The sequence below is a fragment of the Aethalodelphis obliquidens genome, unplaced genomic scaffold, assembly GCF_003676395.1.
Source record: "Aethalodelphis obliquidens isolate GAN/ISIS:26980383/991018 unplaced genomic scaffold, ASM367639v1 scaffold11, whole genome shotgun sequence".
Classification (NCBI taxonomy): Eukaryota; Metazoa; Chordata; class Mammalia; order Artiodactyla; family Delphinidae; genus Aethalodelphis; species Aethalodelphis obliquidens.
In genome coordinates, this window is record NW_020837955.1 from 44,768,551 (window position 1) to 44,789,970 (window position 21,420).

Genomic DNA, 21,420 nt, shown 5'->3' on the forward strand with positions numbered 1-21,420 from the left:
GGGGGGGGGGCAGGGTCCCGAGGGTCTGCCAGCTGGGCCACAGGGCCTAGGGCCTGAGGACCCAGGAGGTGGGCCTCTGCCTCTGCAGGCCCAGGAGGGCCAGAGGAGCAGTGCTCCGAGGCGGGAGCCCCTAGAGTGATCCCTGTGGCCCAGGGGTCTGCCCAACACGGGGTCGCGGGGAGGAGGCCCGCCTGGCGGGGCTGGAGGGCCTTGGGCTGTGGCGCGTGGGCCGGGCACGGCTGGGGGAGGGTGCTCAGAGAGGCCGTGGTGTGGGGGGTGCGTGTGTGCATAGGTAGCCGAGGTCTGTGCGCCTCCTGGGCCCCTCCTGGCCCGTCCCAGTCGCCCCCCACCCCGCCCCGTCCCCCCACCGACCATTAGGCTTCCGGTTCTCGCACAGACCGCAGCCACAGCCACCCCTGACCAGGAGACCTGCATTCCTCCTCCCAGCGCCCCAGGGCCTGGCTGAGGCCAGACGGCGAGGCGGCCGGAAAAGCCGGTTCCGTGGGGCTGCCTGACCCCAGAGGCCTGTGCCGACAGGTGGATCCTGGGGGCCAGGAATGTGGAGGTGGGGAGGCCCAGGCCACCGTGAGCTGGGAGGCTGGCCTGGGCTGAGCCCAGGGGACTGAGGATGTCTCCCCCACTCTTGGCGCCTCCCCACCAATTCCCAGGGACCGAGGGTGACGACGTCTATGCTGGGCCCGCCGGCCGCTGGCAGGACGGTTCTGAGAGACTCCCTGACCCTGGAGCGGGGGAGGGCGGTGCAGGGGTTGTGCGGCGGGGAGGCCGGGAGCCCAGGAGCCGAGGAGTGGTCTCCCCTGTGTCTGGGAGGGGCTAGCGGCTGCTCCGGCAGAGCAGGAAACAACCGGCCTGTCAGATTCGTAGTTCCCATCCCGCATACGCGCTGGCTCAGCGCTGGGAGGAGGGAAACCCCGCCAAGGCCAGGGTCGCAGCTACCTCCGCACAGGAGCGCCCTCAGCGCAGCGTCCAGTGTCCTGCTCAGCTGCCCCACTGCCCCCTCTGGGGCGCCCCACCCCAAGGCCCCCCAGGCCCGCCCCAGCCCTGTCCCAGCTGGGAAGGCCCTGAGCCGCCTGGGCTCAAACCTCCTGGGAACGTAGGGCTTTGTCTTACACTTTCTGTTTTTTAAATAAATTATAATTTTTAACGAAATAAGGTAGTGTAAAAGCTGCTCGTTAGAGAAAGAGTGAAAATACAGAAAGTCACCTCCATCCGGGAGAGCTGGAGAAAGGCGCGTGGGGATGGAGGGAGGGAGGGAGGGAGCGTGGGGATGGAGGGAGGGTGGAGGCCGGGGGCTGGCTGTCGTCCAGGAGCCCAGCCTCTTTGAGCTCAGCACAGCACGGGAGAGCTCTCGAGCAGTGCGCCCAGCGCCGCGGTGAGGACCCGGCTCCACGCGGGCAGGGTCAGCTGCTGAAAGGCCCAAGTCCTGGAAGCCCCAGACACGGGGCCCACCTGGGCCACGGTGAGGATAGGCGGGGACAGGAGGGGTCAGGCGAGGACAGGCGGGGACAGGAGGGGTCAGCTGGGACTGGCTGGCAGTGGCGTGGGTGTGGATGCTGGGCTGCAGCCCCAGGGGGGCACGGCCTGCACGGTGGGATGTCCCCCACGCCAGCCTGTGTGTGATGCGTGGACCAGGGTGACGTGGACCGTCACCTCACAATACGGATCCCCTCTTTAAGTGTGGCTGTGATTCAGTCTATGAAATAATCGCATCATCTTTCTACATAAGAGCCTTCTTTATGGTGCCGCCATGAAATATTCAGTTCTGAGTTGTGCTGACCCAGCCGACACGCCGATGCGGGTGAGTGAGCCGCAGGACAGCCCTTCCCAGGTGCCAGGAGGATGCTGCGGCTGGGACAGGAGTGCTCAGGGAGTTGCGTAGGCAAGTCCCACCCTGGCACCGGGACCCTCCCCGTAGGCCGCACCCTCCGATCGGGAGCTCCTGGGTCCACATCCACCGGGCAGGCTGTGACCTTGAGCAGGAGATGGCCAGGAAGGGGGTGGGTCTTGGATTTCCAGGGGATGCCTTTGGTGAAGGGAAAGTGAAGGCCAGGATGGGTCGCCCCGGGAGCCACTGAAAGGGCCCCTGTGCCCACGTCACCCTGGACCTGGAGTCCCTCCCTGCCCCTCTCCCCTGCCCAAGCCCCCTTCCTCCGCACCTCCTCCGGCCCCTCCCCAGACAATGGCTGGGAGGCAGAGTGGGCCCTCATGCATGTGCTCTCGGCTGTCCCCCAACCAGAACCAGGTGTGGGACCTCCCCGCCTCCGCCCTTACCAGGCCAAAGGGCTCCCCCTGTCCCGGCCCCTCCTGGGCCTGTTCCTTCCCGGCTGTGCCCTCCAGTTCTGCGACTCGGCTTTCTCCGAGGCCACAGCTGTGGAAGCCACCAGACGGCATGTTACCAGACGTGTGTGAGTGTGAGCACGTGTGTGCACGTGTATGTTTGAGTGTACGGCGTGTGTGTGGCATACGTGTGGGCATGCATGTGTGCACGTGGGCATTAAGACTGCAGGTGAGTCTGTGGAGAGACCCCCGGGTCCTGGGAGGCCCTGGGTTTCGGAGACCAAGAACTGAGTCTGGGGGCCAGGAGGTCCAAGAGGCTCAGGCAGGGCTGGTCCTGAAGCAGACGAGGGGACCCCGGGCAAACACCATCCCCTGAGAGTGAGCCGCGGGCTCGGGTGATGGCCCCCCTCGCCTGCCTGCCAGCCCCGCCCAACAGGGCAGGCAGAGTGCCTCGTGGTGCCTCAGAAGGAACGCTCTCGAGGGAGAGTGTCCGGAGGGAAGCTACCCTTGCCGGCGGAGGGCTGGACTCACGTGCGACTCCAGGCTATGTGTGGGGTGGCGGGAAGGAGGGAGAGAGGCAGCCCCTCCTGGCGCTTGTGTTGGGGGGACGTTGTTGGGATGCTCAGCTGGACAGGAGGAGTTCTGGGAGAGGAGGGGAGGGAGGAGGGCCCACCTTGGGAGAATGGGGGGCCGACCTCGCCCCGGGTGTGCTTGGGGTGAGGGGACCCCATGGACTGCGGGGTCAAGGCCTGGGGGGCATGGTGAGCTGCAGCCATTGACGGAAAACCGTGAGCCCCATGTGGGGGGCAGCGGGGAGGAGGCTGCAGGCCTCCAGATCCTCCTGGCACAGACACGTGCTGTACCTGGCGGGAGGGGGGAAGGGGAGGGGTGCTCAGAGTGGCCACCAGAGCCTCCTGGTCACCCATCAGAGCACAGCCAAAAGTGCCAACTGGCCTCCAGTCCCGGAGGGAGGCTCCCAGGATGGGCCAGCCCAGCCTGGGGCCCTGTGCAGTCAGCTGGGCACCCAGCAGGCTGGCCCTGCAGTCTCTCTGGGGGGTCCGCACCGCCATGGAGGGGCATGGGGGCCCTCTTCTGGCCGCACTGCAGAAGACATGGCCTCCGCCAAGCACGCAGCCCTGTCTGGCACCCAGGCCGCCCCAGGCCGGCCCGCGTCCCTCACCTTCCCCAGCGGGCCCTCTACCAGCTCCCTGGCCTCCTTGGGCCTGGCTTCCAGGACAGAGGGCTGACCCTCCATCCGCAGGGAGCTGGCTCCAGCCCTGTGGGGTCTCAGCGTTTCCAGCACCCCTAGGACTGGGCCCCCAGCGCTCACGGCCCACCTGGGGCTCAGGGCCAGAGGGATCCTGGGGAGGAGGCGAAGGCTGGAGTGCCGGGCTCCGCTTGGACACTTCAGGCAGCCGAACCTGGGCCAGGTAAGGACCAACGGCCTCCTGTCTCGGTTTCCCCCTTCAGAGCCCCAGGTGTGCGGAAGACTCCAGACGTGTGAAGCCCCTGCAAACTGCACAGCCACGTGAGTCCCTGCTGTCTCACTGGGCCCCTTTGGGGACAATTCAAGCCAGACCGGCCTCCAGCCCTGCCGGGGACTTCCAGGGCATGGTCTCGGGCTGGGCGGCGGGGGCGGGGCGGGGGGGGCCCCGGAACGCGACTCGTGCCCCCTGGCGGTGTGCCTTTAAGTCCGCAGTGAAGCATCATCACGGGCCGGCGATGCCACCTGCTGACGCTTCTCAGCATCCTGACCGGAGCGGCCGCAGCTGCTGCGGTGGGTGCGGTCGGTCGGGGAGGGGCGAGGGGCCCAGGCAGGGCTTACAAAGCCGGCAGATGCAGACACAGTCACTCCCGCCTAGAGGAAGGGTTTAAAAACTGAATAGCGTCCACCTACCTAACAGACATTCGCTAATCAAGGCAAGGGAGGCAGCGCACAGTAGGTGGATTTCAAGGGCAAGGGCTTTTCTTCTGGGTCTGAGCATGCAGAGTTGAAGTAGAAGCCCTTCAGGTGGAGGAGGCTCGGGCAAGGACCAGGGCGGGCCGGCAGGAGACTGGGGGCCAGGACAGCAGGCGGGGGGCTCAGCCCCGCTGCTCTTCAAACCTAGACTTCCACTCTTTTATAGATGGATTTTGGGGGTTTTTTGGCCTTGCCGCGGCTGTCAGAATCTTAGTTCCCCGACCAGGGATCGAACCCAGGCCCTCGGTATTAAGGGCACGGGAGTCCTAACCACTGGACCACGGGGGAATTCCCAACAGGCTTTCCACTCTTTTGAAGTCCATACTCCACGTCTACTTATAAGTCTAAAAACTGTCACAGGGTCTTTGAATAACTGTTCCCACTTACAAACGTCCAACATTTTAAACTGCATTTATTAGTTTAATATATTTGGTTCCTTAAGTAGTTCGTTGTGTGGATTAACAAACACAACTTTGGTAACTGATGTATAACGTCTAGAAACCTAATACATTTGTTAAAAAATAATTTTCAGTAAAAGGTAAGATTGTGACTCACAGATATAAAAATGAGCTCACGTGAAAGATGTTATTTACTTATTAATCAAGGGAGAACCAGGCAGATGTTCTAAGCAACTCCAGAGAGAAGCTGCAGGACAGACGTACTGAAAGGTCACTGATGTTGAAACCAACAGAGGAAAACCTGGTTTCTGCGCAGGGGTCGGGGAGGGGAGATGGAATTTCGCATCTACCCCCTTGGCGGAGCTGAGCTGACTGAAAGTCAGCTCAGACGCCCTCTACACGATGCAGAATTTTCCACTGAAACATAATTTTTCGGTCTAGATTACAAGTGTGAACACTGACCTTCAGCCTCACTTAGTATTCCTGCAGCATCGTCAGCGTCTATCTGGGAGGATTTGTCTGTTACACACTTGCAGACGCGAGGAAGCTGGCGTTCGGCCCACGTTCTCTGACACGTCACAGAAAAGACCAAATGTGCACAAGTACATTTGCGATACTCACAGTAACCTAGGATAGACTGTGACGTCCTGCCTGTTTGTGCCTGAATCCCAGCTGATCCTGGGCAGGACGGGTGTCTCCCACTGGAATGGTCCTTGGGCCAGGTGGGCCGAGCCCTTGGTCCCCAGACACCCTGACCACGAGTGGTGGGATGTCGAGGGCCTGATGGGGAGGAGTGGGGCCCGCAGGGCTGGACAGAGGGGCGCAGGTCGGAATCGACCGAGACTGGGGGTTGGTTAGAGGCGGTTCTTTCAATGCAGGGGCGGGGCCTCGATCAGGGCTGGGGAAGGATCTGGGTGCCTCAGTGTGGCGGACGGGACAAGGTGAGGGCTCGGAGGTGAGAGATTCGCAGGAGCTGAGGCACTGATGGTCAGTGTTTCCTGCTGCAGGGCCCATGGTCTCTGGAAGTCCCTGTCACCAGTAGCCGAGCTTCCTGCCGGGCAGAGGCTCCGGGAGACGTGCCGTCCTGCTGATGAAGACGGTGGCCCCAAAGGCGTGTCTGGGATGGTGAGGGCTGCCCGGTGCCCAGGGTCCAGGCTGCACCTGCAGAGAGTCTGGGGCAGGTCCCGCAGGGCGCGGGTGGAACTGGGGGACAGGCCTGCCTGAGGGCCCTCGTCTCTCCATCCCCGCGCAGAGCTTACTCTCCTGTGGAAGGGTGTCTTGGGCCTGCCCCAGTGCTGACACACGCAGACGGGCAGCCTTCGATGAGACCCGGCCCCTGAGTACGAGCTCACCGAGGGGCAGAACCCTGGCTGGGCTCCCACCCCAGCCTCCCTGCTCCCGGGTGTCCAGCAGGAGGCCTTGATGTGGACAGAATCAACCGCTGGGCTGAAGGTAGTCATTTTCAACCCTGGGCTGGAGCCCAGTGAGCCGCCGATGACAGGGTCTTCGGGGTGAGTCACATTCAGACGTCAAGTGTGACCTAAAAATATGACGCCTGCAATTACCGCACCGCAGCAGGGGGAGGGAGGCCTTCCAGACGAGGACGCGAGCCCAGCCCCGGGGGGCCCTGGTGGCCCATCTATTATTAGAAGAGCTAAAACCTCCTCGAACCCACACAGTACAAAGACCGGCTCCGTCCACCCCGAGTGCGGCGGCCACATTGACCTCAGTCCAGGGGCCGCCCACTGCCCACCGGACAGAGTCAGTGCGGTGGGTCCAGTCCTGCCCATTTCCCGGGAACTGCGCCCCGATGTGGGCTGGCGCTGGGGCACGGGTGGGGAAAGAGCAGCGGCCAGGGCACGTTCCCGAGGGAGTCCTGCTGACGGAGTCCCTGCTGAGAGAACCCCTGGGGAAGGCCCAGCCGGCCCCACCCCTCCTGTGACAGTGAGTCCCCAGCAGGGCTGGTGGCACCCTGCGACAGCTGGAGAAGGCAGCCTGGGTGGGGTAGCCAGACCCTGCCCCCAGGCTGCTCCAGGGGGTCAGGGGTGCAGCCCGAGAGGAGGGGCCCGGTCCCGCCCACCCGCTGCAGCGCCCGCCACCGCCGGCAGAGGGCGCCCCGCATACCGCACTCCGCGCCCCACTGCGACCCCTGAGCTCCATCGTGACCACCCCCTCCTCACAATGCTCACAGCTCGATCTTTGCTCCAAACACTCTGGCTACAATGCCGCAGGGGCTGCTGCAGGACACGTGGCAGCTTAAAGAGGAAAATGAGTGTCCGACCCAGAGGGTCTCTCCTCCCTGACGCTCTCCTAAGAGGGCAGCTTTCCTGCCTGTCTCCCCACGTCACTCAAGCTACACCCTGTTTCACTCGCCCCGCCCCGTCGCTGAGCGCTTAGGCCCCTGCCAGCTCTCTTCACGAGGACGAGGACGCTGCGGTGACAGTGCGCCGGCGGTGTGGGAGCCGCCATTGTCTTCGTCTCTGCCATCGTCATGCCGCTCCCTGCCTGCCCCCCCCCCCGCCCACGTCGAGTCTGGACCCTCAGCTGCGGGTCTGAGGGCTGCAGTCCGTGTCAGACAGCGCGGGGCTTGTCCTCCCTGACCTCACGTGACTGGGCTCCCAGCTCTGACCTCGGAGGGCTTGACCACAGGGCGGGCAGCACAGGAGGGGCCGTGGGGATGGTCACCCTGTTACCTCTGCCCCCCGCAGTGCTCCCCAAGCAACTGTGACCCCAGACAGGCCCCCCCTGTAAAGCCACGGGGGCTCCAAGTGTCTCCCAGGCTGACCGTCTGCTGTTCGTGACCAGCATGAACTTATGGTCTTACAGTCTTGGGGTCAGAGTCTGACGTGGGTATCCCTGGGCTAAATCCAGGTGAGGGCCGGGCTGCTCCCCTCCAGAGGCTCCGGGGAGAATCCATTTCCCCTCCTTTTCCAGCTTCTAGAGGTGCCTGCAGCCCTCAGCTCGTGGCCCCTCCTCTACCTCAGGCCGCCAGTTGCCTTCTCTGATCCTCTGGCCCTCCTGCCTCCCTCCTCCCCTGTGAGGACCCTTGAGATTACGCTGGGCCCACCTGGACGGTGCAGGACGATCTCCCCATCTTGAAATCAGCCAACTGTCAACCTTCATTCCAGCTACAGCCTTGACGCCCTTCTGCCATGTGAGCAACAAAGACCCAGGCCCCGGGTCCCTTATTTTCCCACCACGTGTGGTCTCTTCTCCGGGCCCCAGGCCCTGTGCCTGGAGTCGAGGCTTGGAGTGGACAACCTGTGCCGCACTCAGGCCATCATTGGGGTGACCAGCACCACCGGGGTGCCCGGCCATGGAGGGACCAGTCGCTGGGAGCACAGGCTTGGGGCTAAACCTGCTTGTCAGGTGAGCTGGGTCTTCCAGGGGCTGCAGCCTAACCCTAACCCCACTCAGCTGCCTCTGCTGCCCCTCCTTCCAAGGCATCAGCAAGGGCTGCCCACCCTGGAGTTCCGGCACCCTCAGGGGGGCCCCCTCCGGGGTGGGGGCCCCCTCCCCTTCCAGGCCCCTCCTCCTCCCAGGTCCCCTCCACTCCCCAGACCTCCTCCTCCTCCCAGGTCCCCTCCCCTCCCAGGTCCCCTCCAGTCCCCAGGCCCCTCCTCCTCCCAGGGCCCCTCCACCCCCTCCACCACACAGGGGCAGGGCGTTTCCTGGGGAGGGAGGGCTGCACAGCACAGAGAGGGCAAGGCGCCACATCTCAGAGGCCTCAGCTCAGTGGTTTGGGCCCCAGTGTATGTCTGGCGCCAGTTCACAGGCTTCAGCAGATGCCTCTTGAGCAATGGTGAGGGACTCCTCTTTGCTCTGCGGGTCAGGAAAGCCATCAGGATTCAGGGTCTCCCAAAAGTGGAGCTGCCCCAGGACACTGCCGCAGCCACCCAGCGGCCTGGGAGGAGGAGGGGCGGGCCATGGGGCAGGGTGACAGCAGCCAGGATGGGCCTGCAGCAGGGCCCAAGTTGGGGGCGGGGTCTCTCCGGGCCTGTCCCAGCCATGCTGGCGAGCAGAGAAGTGGACAGGGCGAGCACAGCGATTCCCGGGGCGTCCTGAGCCCCCGACCTGGGGCAGCTGCAGGCAGGTGGGCATCAGGCGACTGTCACACGGGTAACCTGTCTGGGCACCGGTCCAGCCTGCAGGCAGGTCTGTTCGGTCCTAGACGGCCGAGCCTGCCCACGCCCTTGGAACCTGGGGGCCACCGAGGACTGGACTCTGGGCCACCCTCACCGGCACCGGCCAAGCCCCTGCCCTACCCCTCCCGCTCCAAAAACCCATGTGTCTCCTCTGCCCCCCACCCCAGCGCTCCCCATCTCAGTCCTCCCTCCTCCCTGGAGCCCTCTCCCACCCTTCCCCCCCCTCCCCCCGCAAGGCCCCCCAGGCCTCTCTCTCCGGCGGGCCCCGATGCCCCGCCCCTCCCAGGGCGTGAACTGCTCTGCTCCGGGTCCCCTGCCCCAGCCTGGATGCTCACGTGCGTGTGCTCGAGATACTAGGCTGATGAGTGAATAAACGGGGGGCCTGGGCATTGCCCACCTGAGTAGGACCTGGCTGGCTGGCTCCCGGGCCCTGCCCTGGCATTGCATGTGGGTCCCCGGGACTCAGGGAGGACGAAGCTCTGGGGGCACTGGGTCGGGGAGTGGGGTGCCGGCTGCCGGGCTGCCGGTGCCAGGTCTCCAGGTTGGGGTGGGCCTTTCGCTTCAGACCTCTTAGAGTCGCTGTCTCCCGCTGTGGAAGGGAACCTCGTGGGGGGTCCCGGGAGCAGAGGCTTGGGGTCCACCCAGGAGTGTTGGCCGCAGTGACGCAAGTCTGCACCTTCCAGATCTGGAATGCAAGCTGTCCTCCTCACGGCGTTGCTGGGTTCCCCTGGGACGGGGTCTGCAGCTGGGGGGGGGGGGCGCCGGCGAGCACCCCGCTGGAGCAGCCTGCCCTGCCACCAGCTCCTGCCTGCCCTGCCGAGCTCGCTGCCTTTGCGGGCGCCTCCTTCTTCCGAGGGTAAATCAGGTTACCCACAGCTTTTCCTCGAGGAATAAGGAGGCAGCCTTTGAAACCAGGACAGATGGCAGCCCTTCTCCAGGGGGAGCTGGCTCATTAATCGTTTCTAAATTAGTCAGAGGGATGGTGGGACTTCACGGGCTCTGGGAACCCACGGAGCCACCTTCCCAGCCCCAGCGGGGGGGCTGCAGCTTCTGCTCTGGCCCAGCCGCCTGGTCTCATGCTTCCTTCCTTCTCTCCCTCCCCTGCCCCTCCCCATTCTCTCCCCAGACCTAAGCAGCTTCTAGAAATGTCTGGGAGAGAAGAGCCTGCCTGCAGGGGGCTGTGGGAAAGGACAGTGGGCCAGGGGGCATCAGGCTGGTCCAGGGCTGGGCCCTGAGTGCCCCAGCTGGGACGCAGTGGGGACAGTGGCTCGGGGCTGCTCCAGGCCCCCTCTCGAAGGGCAGGGGTGGGAGGGGCAGGCACAGCTGCAGTGGACACAGGCCAGGCGGGGCAGAGGGGCCAGCCAGGACCAGGGCAGGGCCGGGAGGCCGGTGGGCCGACGGCCAGGCAGGGCCAGGGCTGGCAGGGCACCTCAGAGCTGACATAGGCGCTCAGGTGCCCAGCGCACGTGGTGGAGGCTTGAGTCTGGGGGCGGCCGGGACTAGGCCCGAGACGTGGGCTGGGGGTCTGTTCGGGCTCCAGCTGCAGGGGCAGAGCTCCCGGCACTGTGATGGTGGGTCTGGGGCCTCTGATCCTGTCTCCTCAGACGTTGTTGCTGATGGTGGCCACTCCCTCAGCTCCTCCCGGCTGTACCAGCATTGGGGAACCTCCACCGGCCTGCTGGACACAGAGCCCGGGACGCCTGCACCCTGGGGCCTGGGGTCCAGGCCAGCTCGCCATTCAGGGACTTGGGGAGGACTTGCCTCTCCGGCTGCTGTTTCCTCTCCTGTAAACCAGGCCGTGGACCCCTTCAGCCTGTGCACCAAGGGGCTGGTGAGAGCCAGTGCAAAGACCCAGGCCGACTCTGCTCAGGGGCTCCCTTCCCTGTGCCCCCGACAGAGACCCCTCCCCACTCCCCCGACTTGTGTCCTCGGGCTCTCTCTCCTCTTTTGGACTCTACGATCCCTGAGGGCATGGTCCTCCTCCGCCCCCAGTACAGCCGGGATGGAAAATGAGCTCTCACCCTGTCTGCAAACCTGACTGACACAGAGGAGAGGAAGCTGTCCTGACAGAGGGTCACCAGCCCACCTCTGTCCCCAGGAGGGAGGCAGGGCCCCCTCTGCTGAGCTTCCCGCCCCACTGACCTCCTCACTGTTCAGTCTCCCTGCATCTCTGGGGCCCATATCACAGATAGGTAAGTGGGGCTGAGGGCGGAGTCACTCACGGAGGCCACCCAGCCTCAGACAGCGTCTCGGGGGTCAAACCAGGCAGTCTGGGGCCTTGACCCCGAGGCTGCCTGAACCCACACCCCACCCCCGTCCGGGGCCAGCAGCCAGAGCACCCCTACGCTCCCATCACAGGCCCCACAGGCTTGTGGGATGGAGGCGAGCCCAGCAGACACTCTCGCTGGATGCCCACCTGGCCCCCAGGGCCAGCACCTGGAGAGGACAGGCCTGGCAGCCCCCCTCTGGATGAGGGGAGCCTGCGGTGGAGGCCGCCCGGCCCCGCCCACACTCCCTGGAAGGGCCGCCCGGCCCCGCCCACACTCCCTGGAAGGGCTGCCCGGCCCCGCCCACACTCCCTGGAAGGGCTGCCCGGCGCACTGGGCCAGAGCCGCATGTTTTCCGGCTTTGATGAAAACCAGCTTGTTCTGTCCAAGCCTGGACCCGGCCCAGGCTTCCAGAAGGGGCCGAGCCAGCCCGAGTCTCACACTTGGCTCGGGGAAGGCCCGTTCTCTCCAAGCATTCCTGAGCCTCCGCTCCGCCCGCCTGCTCTGCCCGCAGGTGTGCGGGCCCGGCTGGCCCAGCAGATGCAGCTCTTGGTGAAAGCTGACCCCAGGGCAGGTGTGGGTCTGGGCTGGGATGAAGGGAAACTGAGGCCCCAGGGGTGGTCACCTCCCCTGGTGGTCAGGCTGGCCCCTGAGTCTCAGATCTGTGTGCCTCACTGCTTCAGACAAGCCTATGGCGGGGCCTGGGGCCTGGGGTTCATGGGGCTGTCTCCCCCAGAGAGCAGGGGGGCTGGGATGGGACAGGGAGTAGTTTGTGGTGGGCGAGGGTACCCCTCCTCCAGGGCACCAGACCTCTCGGAGGCCGCTCGTTCTTCTCTGGGAGCAGCACTCAGCGCTGGCCCGAGGCTGGGAACGGCAGTGCCAGGCCTGGCTCCCAGCAAGCGCAGCTGGTTCTCTTCTCTGGCTGGAGTCCATGGCGTCGCCTGCTGTGACTGGGGAGCCTCCAGGACGCCCTGCAGGCCGAGCAGCCACACCCAAGCCAGACGGGAGGAGGAAGCCGAGACTCAGGCTGGGGACGCAGCCGCTCGCGGCTGGAGCTCGGCTCCGTACTGACGTTTCAGAGCCTCAGCCCTTCACCTGCGAGGTGGCGCCCACAGCCTGGTGCCTCCAGGTCAACCACGGGATGGTGGGGCAGCGGCCTGGCCCGGGGCCCGCCGGCCAGGTCAGAGGCGGTGAGGCCCTCGCGGCTCCCGCCGGGCCCGGAACGGCCACTTTCTGTTTTGTGAGCCGGGAGCCGGACTAGAACCCTCGCTGGCCCCGCCTGGGCCTCGTCTCCAAGTCCCTCTTGGAGTCACACAAGGATCTAGCCAAGAGCTCCAGGACCCAGCGCTAAAGGGCTAGGGGACCCCGCGTGTAGCCCCACATGGCGTGAAACGTGTGAAGGAGGTCAAAGGCCCGCTCTTTGCCGGACAGACTACGTGGATGCATTTTGGAAATGACAAATATCAAATCCTTCCAGAAACGGTCGCCGGAGGTCCGCCCCGCCGATGCCCAAGGCGTGCCGATGCGCAACCCCGAGCGCCCGCCTGAACCGCGGGGGGAAGCCGTGGCTGTGAGCCGAAGGACAGGCCGCACCAGGCTCCTCTCTGGGAAGCCCCTGCTGCCCCAGGCCCACGGGCTCCGGGGGCTCAGCCCCCCTCCAGGGCGGGATCTGCCCCAGGGCGGTGAGACAGCCTGTCCTAGCTTCCCCCAGTGCCAGGCTCACCCCACCCCGAGCCAGGCCTGGCTACCTGCCCACTCCATAACGGGGAAAGCTGAGGGGATCCAGGCCGCTTGGAGTGGGTTCCCCAGGAAAGAGGGTCCCTCTCGCGGGAGGGAGGGAAGGCGGCTGGGCACGCAGGAGCAACGCTCGACTCCTGACGGACCCGCCACTCTCGGGTCAAGGCCACGTGTCACCCCACACCAGGTGGTCCTGGAGATAGACCGCAGGCTCTGCTGTGTGCCCCATGTGTCTGGCTAGTCCCCGGTCCTCTGAGCACACCTGGACAGGTGGGGGCAGGGCCCGGGGCAGCGCCTGGTCTCATCTGATCAGACTCTCTTGCACCTGGGGACACAGTGGCCAGGAGGGGTCAGTCCTGCCTGAGGACGCAGGACTGCTGTGACAGCCCAGGGTGTGGGTGGAAAGAAAGACCGTCTCCATCTGGCCATCGCTGGCTGAGGTCGCGTGGAATCAGCTGCTGAGCTGGCTGCTCCTTGCAGGCAGGGACAGGGCAGGGCACATGGCAGGTGACACCCTGGGTGACAACTCGATGGGGAGGCCTGGAGATCCAGGCCCTGGGGCCATGTAGAGCACACGGTCACAAAGGCGCCCCAGCTCGTGGCCATTTGACTAAAGAAGGAACAATCTGGAAGAAAAAAGGCTGGCCCAGAGGGGAGGGTGTCTGCGGCTCAGGCCTCCTGTCTTTGGGCCCAGGGGATGCTCTGTGAAAGGGGGGCTTTTGATGATGGGGGGTCACCCGGCCAGGCCGCACACCCACACCACCATCGTACCCTGAGAGCACCTGGACCGAGCTGACCTGTGCTCTGGCCGTTCCTGCCGGCCTGGGGGCCTGGGGTTGGAAAGGCCCACAGGTTGGCACCTGTGGGGAGAGACTCTGGCCCTGCCCCCTCCCCACATCCCAGCCCTCCCCTCGGCCGCTCTCATCCCAGTGCCCCAGATCCTGCTTCTGGAAATACACTTGCAATTAAATCAAAAGGCCCAAGCGCTGCCTGGAGAGCCAAGCGGTGGTTACACAACCCTCATCCCCGTGGCTCCCAGCGGCCCAGAAAACACACGTGCCGCCCAGGCCGTGCTCTGGTCCTGGTTGCAGCCTCCCGGATGGGGCGAGCATGGGCTCCAGGAAGTGTGGGTCCAACCCAGGCACCCTCCCTGCTGGAAGGCAGGAGGAGGGCAGGGAGCTGGTGTGGCTCCGGGACCTGGTTGCCCTCTGCCCTCTGCCCTCTGCTTGCAGGTCCCTCAGGGCTTCATGTGGGAGGACACAGCCCCTTCCCCGGTCTGGCTAACAGACACAGTGTGTGCAGCACAAGGTGACCCGACAAGCGGCCGCCCGTTTCCAGGCCGAGTCTTGAGGGAGACAGTCGTGCTGAGCAGAGCAGCATTGCCTGAGGGTGGGCTCCAGGACGGGAGGGGCAGCCAGACTGTGGGCTGGATTCTCAGGGCTGGGAGAGGGGTGACAGCCCCCTGGGACGTGCCCGGAGAGGCTGGTGGCGGCTCAGGCACGGGGGCAGCCCCAGGGATCAGGGCCCCCACTGGAACAAGGCTGAGAGCTGGCCAGCCCGCAGGGTCCCCAAGTCCGGACTCGCTGGCCACCGGCCACCAGGAGGGGCTGCAGCAGGAGTGGCGGCACCAGCCTGGGGCAGGGCTCTCTGGGCCGGTGGACCCTCTGCTGCCCCTGCCCCGGGCCCGCTCCTGCCTCCTGGGCAATGGCTGGGAGTGACCGGGCCGCGTCACAGCTGAGAGGCTCTGGCAGAGCTGGTGCTGGCCGCCTGCCCTGGGCAACAGGACACTTCCGGGGCAGGAGGTGTTTACGGCCCTTTGACCAAGAGGAGCCCAGCCAGGCCCTGTTGTGTGGCCCAGGCCCAGCACCGGGCCCTCCTCCCTGCCCCGCCCCCTCCGGCCCCTTTCTTTGCTAAGTGTCCACAACATGAAAACTCAGAGGGTTCTCCTGGCATTGGCTTTCCCTTAAAAACAACGTGTGCTGCCTTTTCCAGTGAGGGAGCTGATTTGTCAGTACAGTGGAACATCTGCAAAACCAGACGTCACTCGTACATCCATAGACGAAGGGACCGTGGTGAGCACACTAGCCACGCCCTTCTAGCCTGTCCCCAGGACTCCTCTCGCCCATTCTGTGCCGGCCTTAGCAGTAGACAGGGTCCCTGTCACAGTCGTGCCCTGGCAGGGAAACCAACGTGCAGACCTGCGAGAGACCAGGCACCAACAGGGATGAACCGGGTGTGCAGGGGCCGCCGTCCAGCCGGGCTGGCTACAGGGCGGGCGGCCCAGCTGAGGACGGGACATTTAAAAACATCTGTTTGTATAAAGGAGGCAGCAGTGGGGATATCTGGGGAGAGTGTTCTGGGCAGAGGGCAAAGCAAGTACAGAGGCCCTGGGGCAGGAGATGGTTCGTGGCAGGAGCAGAAAGGGCCAGTGAGTGAAGCCCTTGAGTTGGGCAAGCCTGGGGAGGCTGGGATCCCTGCGGGCCTCAGAGGCCCAGACAGGGGGCGGGTGTTTGGGGCAGGCAGGTTGGGGAGGCGGGGGGGGGGCAGGGATGTGCAGGGGCCCGGCATGTAGAGGGTGTCCGTAGCAGGGTGCAAACCTGACATTCTGTGGTTTAACTTTCAGCAGCCCTTCCTGCCCTGGGGGGGGGAGGGGGCTGCCAAGTTTGTCTCCAGGGGAAACTGCTTATTTGTTTAGGAAGATATGTTAACGGACCTTTCATTTCTAAAAGGAAAATTCCAGGGCTTAGTCTGGACTGGAATCAAAACAGAGTCAAAGTGTCCCCCCCCAAGAAGGAGGCACTCTGGAAGTAAAGCTATTAGGTGACCCCCCCCACACAAACCTTGGCCCTGCAGCAGGGGAGGGAGAGGGAGAAGGCTGGACCACGAGGTAAGGGGTAAATCGGACCTAGTTTTCAGTTAATTTCTCTGGTGGCTGGAGAGGTTAAGTACTTTCACTTTAGACATTTGAATTATTTTATGTAAATTGTTTTATCCTAGTCTTTCCCCATTTTCCATTGGGATATTTGTCTTTTTAATTAATTTTGGAAATCCTCGTCTGTCACAAATATTTTTTCCGATTTGTCACTTGGCATTTAATTTTTCAAAGATATTTGTATATATAAAAATGTTCAAATTGTATGCCCTCAAATTTATCCATATTTTCCTTTCATGACTATTCTTTGGGTTAATACTTAGAAAGCTCTTACCAAATTTAAAACTGGTGCAGTGCCTCCGTGCGCCTTTTTAATCTATACCATGATTTTCTTCTTTATTTGCTTCTCTAATCCATCTGGAATTTATGTGGGTACTTGGCTAGGGATATAAGTTTATTTTTCTCTCCAGATAATTAACCAATTATCCTGTCAGTGTTTGTTGAACATTCACTATGTAAGAGTTCTCCTGCTTGGTCTGGTACTTTGACTAAGACTTAATAAAGGGGGTGACTCAGAGACGTGGGCAGGGTTTAAGGCAACAGAGAGGGACTGAGCCTTGCCCAGGAGTGTGGAACTGGGGGGTTCTGGACCTGAAGCTGCACAGACAGTGTCACAGGGCCCCACAGGGCAGCTGTTTGCAGAGACCCTGCAGGGTCCTGCCCCTGGGGAAGAGACACAGCCAGTCCAGAGCAAGCTGGCTGAGCCCGTCAGGAAAGAATTCCCTGGCCTCTCTCTCCTCCCACATCCCCCCTGGCAGGTGGAGGAGTTCTCAAAGGCAGAGGGAAACCTCTGCAGTCTCACCCCTCAGGGGGGATCTCCTCAGCCCCTCCCCCGGGGTGGTCACCAGATTGCCACCTCTCCTCTCGAAGCCCTGGGGCCAAGGGGGCCCGACCTGCTGGGCAGGCAAGTAAGGAGCAGACCGGGTCTAACTCAAACTGCTGTCAGCCCCGCCCAGCTCCATCCTCCCCTGGACGGACCAGTCCAGCCCTCACTCCTCTGTCTAGAAGGTAATGTCTAGTGGAAGGGACGTCACCTGGATATCACCGGTTCTTTCATGCACAGTGTTAAGCTTGTAACCAACCATTACCAAACATGGAAGAGGCAAGAAAACAGGACCCACAATTAGGAGGAAAAAGTAGACAATAAAAGTGGACCCGAAGATGGATGCTAGAGCTAGCAGACAAGGACTTTAAAAGAACTGTGATGAGTGTATTGCAGAAAACTGAGGAAAAGATGAATAAATAAGCAGATGAAAAACGGAAAATTTCACCAGAGAATTGAAGTCTTAAAATATGATTTAAATTATAAAAAGACATCAATGGACGTTTAACAACTACAATAGTCAATCAAGGGCTTTAACAGCAGAACACAGGATTGGTGAACTGGAGGGCAGGTCAATGGAAAATACCCAAACTGAAGCACAGAGAATGAAAACAGAGAAACATGGAACATGCTCAAAAGTTCTAACGTACTTAGAGTTCCCGAAAGAGAGGAGAGAGAATGAGGCAGAAGCAAAGTGCAAAGAGATAATGACCTAGAATTTGCCAGAACCGATGAAAGACATCAACCCATGAATTCAAGAGGCCCTGCAAACCCCAGGCAGAAAAATAAGGAAATGATTAACTCCAGGAAAATATTAGGTTGTATAACAAAGGGAATACAATCAAATGACATTTCATGGCTCGAGTCTGAATGGCATTGACCTAATCTAATAACACAGCCATCCATTTTGATTTAATAAAAAATTGTGATAAATTCCATAAAAGTGGGGGAAGAGAAGTTCATGGGTCTGTGTGGGGCAGAGGCAAAGGGAGAATTTACCTTCATCTTCCAAACCAGGGAGCTGATAGAGAACACCTAGAACTGAAAAATCAAGCCATGGTAGGTAAGTATGTTGTTTAGAAGTGGATTGGTAAATAGCTGGGGGGATCTCTAAAAAGAGCTGAAGGCAGTGACCCCTGGGGAGCAGCGAGAGGAGAGGGTTATGCATTATATAACCCCAGACGGGCTTGACGTTTAAGGTTGATAATGAATGTTCATCGACAGAGGAATGGATAAAGATGATGTGCTACATACACACAGTGGAATACTACTCACCCATAAAAAGGAAGGAAATAATGCCATCTGCAGCAACATGGATGGACTAGAGATGATCATACTAAGTGAAGTAAGTCAGACAGAGAAAGACAAATACCATATGATATCACTTATATGTGGAATCTAAAATATGACACGAATGAACTTATCTATGAAACAGAAACAGACCCACAGACGTAGAGAACAGACTTGTGGTTGCCAAGAGGGAGAAAGGGTGGGGGAGGGGTGGAATGGGAGGTTGGGATTAGCGGATGCAAACCAGTATATAGAGAATGGATAAACAACAAGCTCTTACTGTGTAACACAGGGAGCTATAGTCAATATCCTGTACTGAACTATATTCAATATTCAATTATGATAAACCATAATGGAAAAGAACATGAAAAATAATGTATATGTATATGTATAACTGAATCACTTTGCTGTACAGCAGAAATTAACACAACGTTGTAAATCAACTATACTCCAAGAAAATAAATTTTAAAAATTAAGGTTAATGAATATTAAGTATTATCAAATGCCTTCTGTGGTGTCTATTGATAATCAGATTATCATATTTCTAATTTAATCTATTGATATGATTAAATTATTAACACAATTTAGATTGTATAATTTTAACTCATCCTTGCCTACAATGGATAAAATTAATGCACTCAATGTATTGTTAATTTACGATAGTGACTGAACTTAATTTGCTGAGAATTTATTCGGACTTCTATATTTGTGTTCATAATTGACGTTGTATCATAAGGGTTTTCTTGTAAAGCTATCTTTGCTAAGTCTTAGTATCAAGGTTAAATTAGAGGTATAAAATTAATATTTCATTAATTATCAGTTGATAGCCTATATATGCACGTGTATATATATACGGCATTGAAAATATCTGTTCCTTGAAATTATAGAATAAATTCGCCCACAAGGTTGTGTTGATCTGGTGCCACTTGTGCGAATAACTCCTTGGCAAAAGCCTTTCAGTTTAGTCCGTGGTTATTCATCTATTAAAGTTTTCAAGTTTCCTAGTGAGACAATTTTGGAAAAGCACATTTTCCTAGAAAATTGTCCCTTTCTTCGAGGTGTACAAACATTGTAATAGTGTTGTGCATGAGTTCACTTATTGTTTTTACGCTACTGTGTTTTTTTTAAGAATTGTTTTGACGTTTAATTCTGTTTTGCAATCAACTACAATTATTTAGGCTAATTCCAGGTGTAATTGATTTCAGAACTCACTACAGATCGTTACAATTTCAGGACGTCCCCCGTGCCCTTCGTCTCCTTGGGCAGAGGAAGGCACCTCCTCTGCCCGTTCCATCGCACAGTCCCACTCCTCCAGTTCGCTTTCATTCCTCTGAGATCTTGCTTCTGCTTTCTTTCGGTCCGGCAACACTTTTCGTTCTACCTGATGTTCGGGCAGCTGCTCTCTTTTTACAAAGCGTATCTTATCCCACTGAGACTTCTCATTTGTCCTCTTGTTTCCTCAGTACGTTTATTCTTGATTCTTAATGAAAGTACAAAGCAGACACTTTCAAATATACACTCTTCTCTATTAGAAAATATTTTGTAAAATGTGTTTTCCGTTTTCATCTTGGTTGCTATGTTCTCTATCTCTCAGGATGGAGGACTGTTTTTACAGGGCCCAAGTGGGTGTATGCACATGGGTGCGTGTGCATATATGTGTGCACACACGTGTGGGTTACACATGGGCATGCATGTGTGCACAAGTGTGAACACGCGTGTGTATGTGAACATGAATGCACGTGTGCACATGTGTATGTGTGGGTGTGGGTATGCATGTCCGTTTGCCCATGTATTTGTGTATGTTTGCATATGTGAGTGTGAGTGTGTGTGTGTGTACAGCCTGAGTGTGTTTCTTGTCTGTCACCCTGGAGAGGCCGGAGGCCCCGTGCCCTGGTGAAGGTAGACATCCATGTGTGGAAGCTGGGGTGCGTGGTGCCCCCGGCCGCCCTGCCATCTGCTGGCCCTTCACCCCACGTGGAGGCCACCGGCCATCGTCCCCCTTGAGAACCGGATCCAGGTGACCCCTGGCAGCGGGCCTGAGCGCCATGGCCCCAGGGTCGGCTGCACCCATCACAGACCAGGGGCGGAGGGGAAGAGCCCCCAAGCCGGCCTCCAGTGGGCTGTGCCCTGGGAACTCCAGTCCCAGAGAGGACGCAGGCAGGTGGGTGCCTGGGCTGGGACCTCGGAGCCCAGCTGCTGCCTGTGTCCGGAGGGAGTGCGTGTCCCACAGTTGCTCTGTGCCCTCCCGGGTGTGTGAGAGCGCACTGCTATCGATAAGCCATTTACAGCCGTGGAAAGGGGAGAGGTCGGCTGCCGGCCCCGTGGCATTTTGGCGGAAGAGATTCATCGGCAGCGACCTTCGCGTTTGTCAGCCGCCCACGTGTTCCAGAAGCCTGGCCTGCCTGACGTGGTCACAGCCGTGGGGGTCCTCCCCGACTGGGAGGAACTGGGGGCTGCGGTTGGTTCCTCCCGTGACCCAGGTGCCTGGGAACCAGGGACCCTCCTGGACGCCCACCCTCATGCTGGCAGCCAAGCCCCCCGTCTCTAACAGGCACCCCACCCCACTCTCACCCCGCCACCTCCCTCTCGATAACACCTGGTGCCGGGCCCTCTGCTCTGCCCCGCCAGCCAGGGTCCACCCACTGCCCCTCCCGCCCCCACCTGGGGCCCTCTCCTCCTGGCCCCGGGGGTCTCAGGCCTCACCGCCTCAGCCTGGCTCACAGCAGGGGCCTGTTGGTGGAGCTGTGGTGAGGGGGTCCTGTGTCCTGTCACCATCCTGCTAGTGTGGGCTGACCTGCTCCCTCCTAGATGACCTGGGAGTCCCCTGCCCCTTCCAGAGCCTAAGGCCGCTGAGGGGTCAGGAGAAGCCCCTGAGCTCCGAAAGGAGTTGGAACCACCTGCTTCCTGGAAGCCTCTGGGTGGATCCACCCAGAGGGTGTGGGAATCCCGTGGACACCCAGGATGCTGGAGGGCCGGGCAGGCCTGTCCAGGATGGCTGTGTGGCCAGGGGCCACGTCCATGTCCAGGGCGTGCTAGTTCACTAATGTGCGGGCCCTGGTCGCCCCAATCCACCTGCCTCTTGCTCAGAGGCAGCCTGGGACGGAGGCCCCTGACGACCAGCCCGGTAATCCCTGCAAAGCCACCAGATGCCCCCATCACCGGGCACAGCGAGCTGTCCAGATGGCCTCGGCTATTTTTAGGTCTGGAGTGGCCGCCGGGGCCTGGGGACGTCCCTCCTTCCTTAGCAGGTGGAGACGCACCTGCTCAGGGCTCCCTTGGCCTCCGGGGTCCCAAGGGTGGGTCCGGGAGCCACAGATCCACAGCCGCAGAGCTGGGGACAAGCGGAAGCCAGGCAGGGAAGGGGCCCAGCCAAGGAGCCTGGACGCACAGCAGGGCCCCTTGCTGAATCCCCACATCAGCCCGAGGCCAAGCAGGAGAGGCTCCACCGGGCCGGCCCCAGGGGCGCTGAGTGATGGGGGTGCTGGGGGCCCTGGGCTTCTGCCCGCCAGGAGGACCCGGGAAGCTGAGTCCCACGTCACTGTGTCCATGCGGGAACGGCCTCCGGGGGCCACT

The 21,420-nt window shown here is 60.6% G+C and overlaps 1 protein-coding gene across 11 annotated transcripts; it reads left to right on the forward strand.

Annotated features, from left to right (window-relative positions):
* Positions 1–1,367: 1,367 nt before the first annotated feature.
* On the forward strand, positions 1,368–17,867 carry LOC113623557 (cuticle collagen 3A3-like). Of its 11 annotated transcripts, none has more exons than XM_027113016.1 (7): positions 1,368–1,477; positions 3,766–3,823; positions 5,095–5,375; positions 5,661–5,778; positions 5,906–6,164; positions 7,638–7,807; positions 8,798–17,867. In XM_027113016.1, the coding sequence occupies exon 7, from the start codon at positions 11,207–11,209 to the stop codon at positions 12,134–12,136; it is 930 nt and encodes a 309-aa protein (XP_026968817.1). In that variant the 5' UTR covers positions 1,368–1,477; positions 3,766–3,823; positions 5,095–5,375; positions 5,661–5,778; positions 5,906–6,164; positions 7,638–7,807; positions 8,798–11,206; the 3' UTR covers positions 12,137–17,867. The 11 variants fall into 11 exon arrangements, with proteins under 11 accessions (XP_026968817.1, XP_026968812.1, XP_026968819.1 ...); XM_027113014.1 differs by lacking the exon at positions 1,368–1,477 and adding an exon at positions 1,491–2,423 and having other exon boundaries at positions 3,766–5,375; positions 8,798–10,990; positions 11,157–17,867; XM_027113015.1 differs by lacking the exon at positions 1,368–1,477 and adding an exon at positions 1,492–2,423.
* Positions 17,868–21,420: the final 3,553 nt, after the last annotated feature.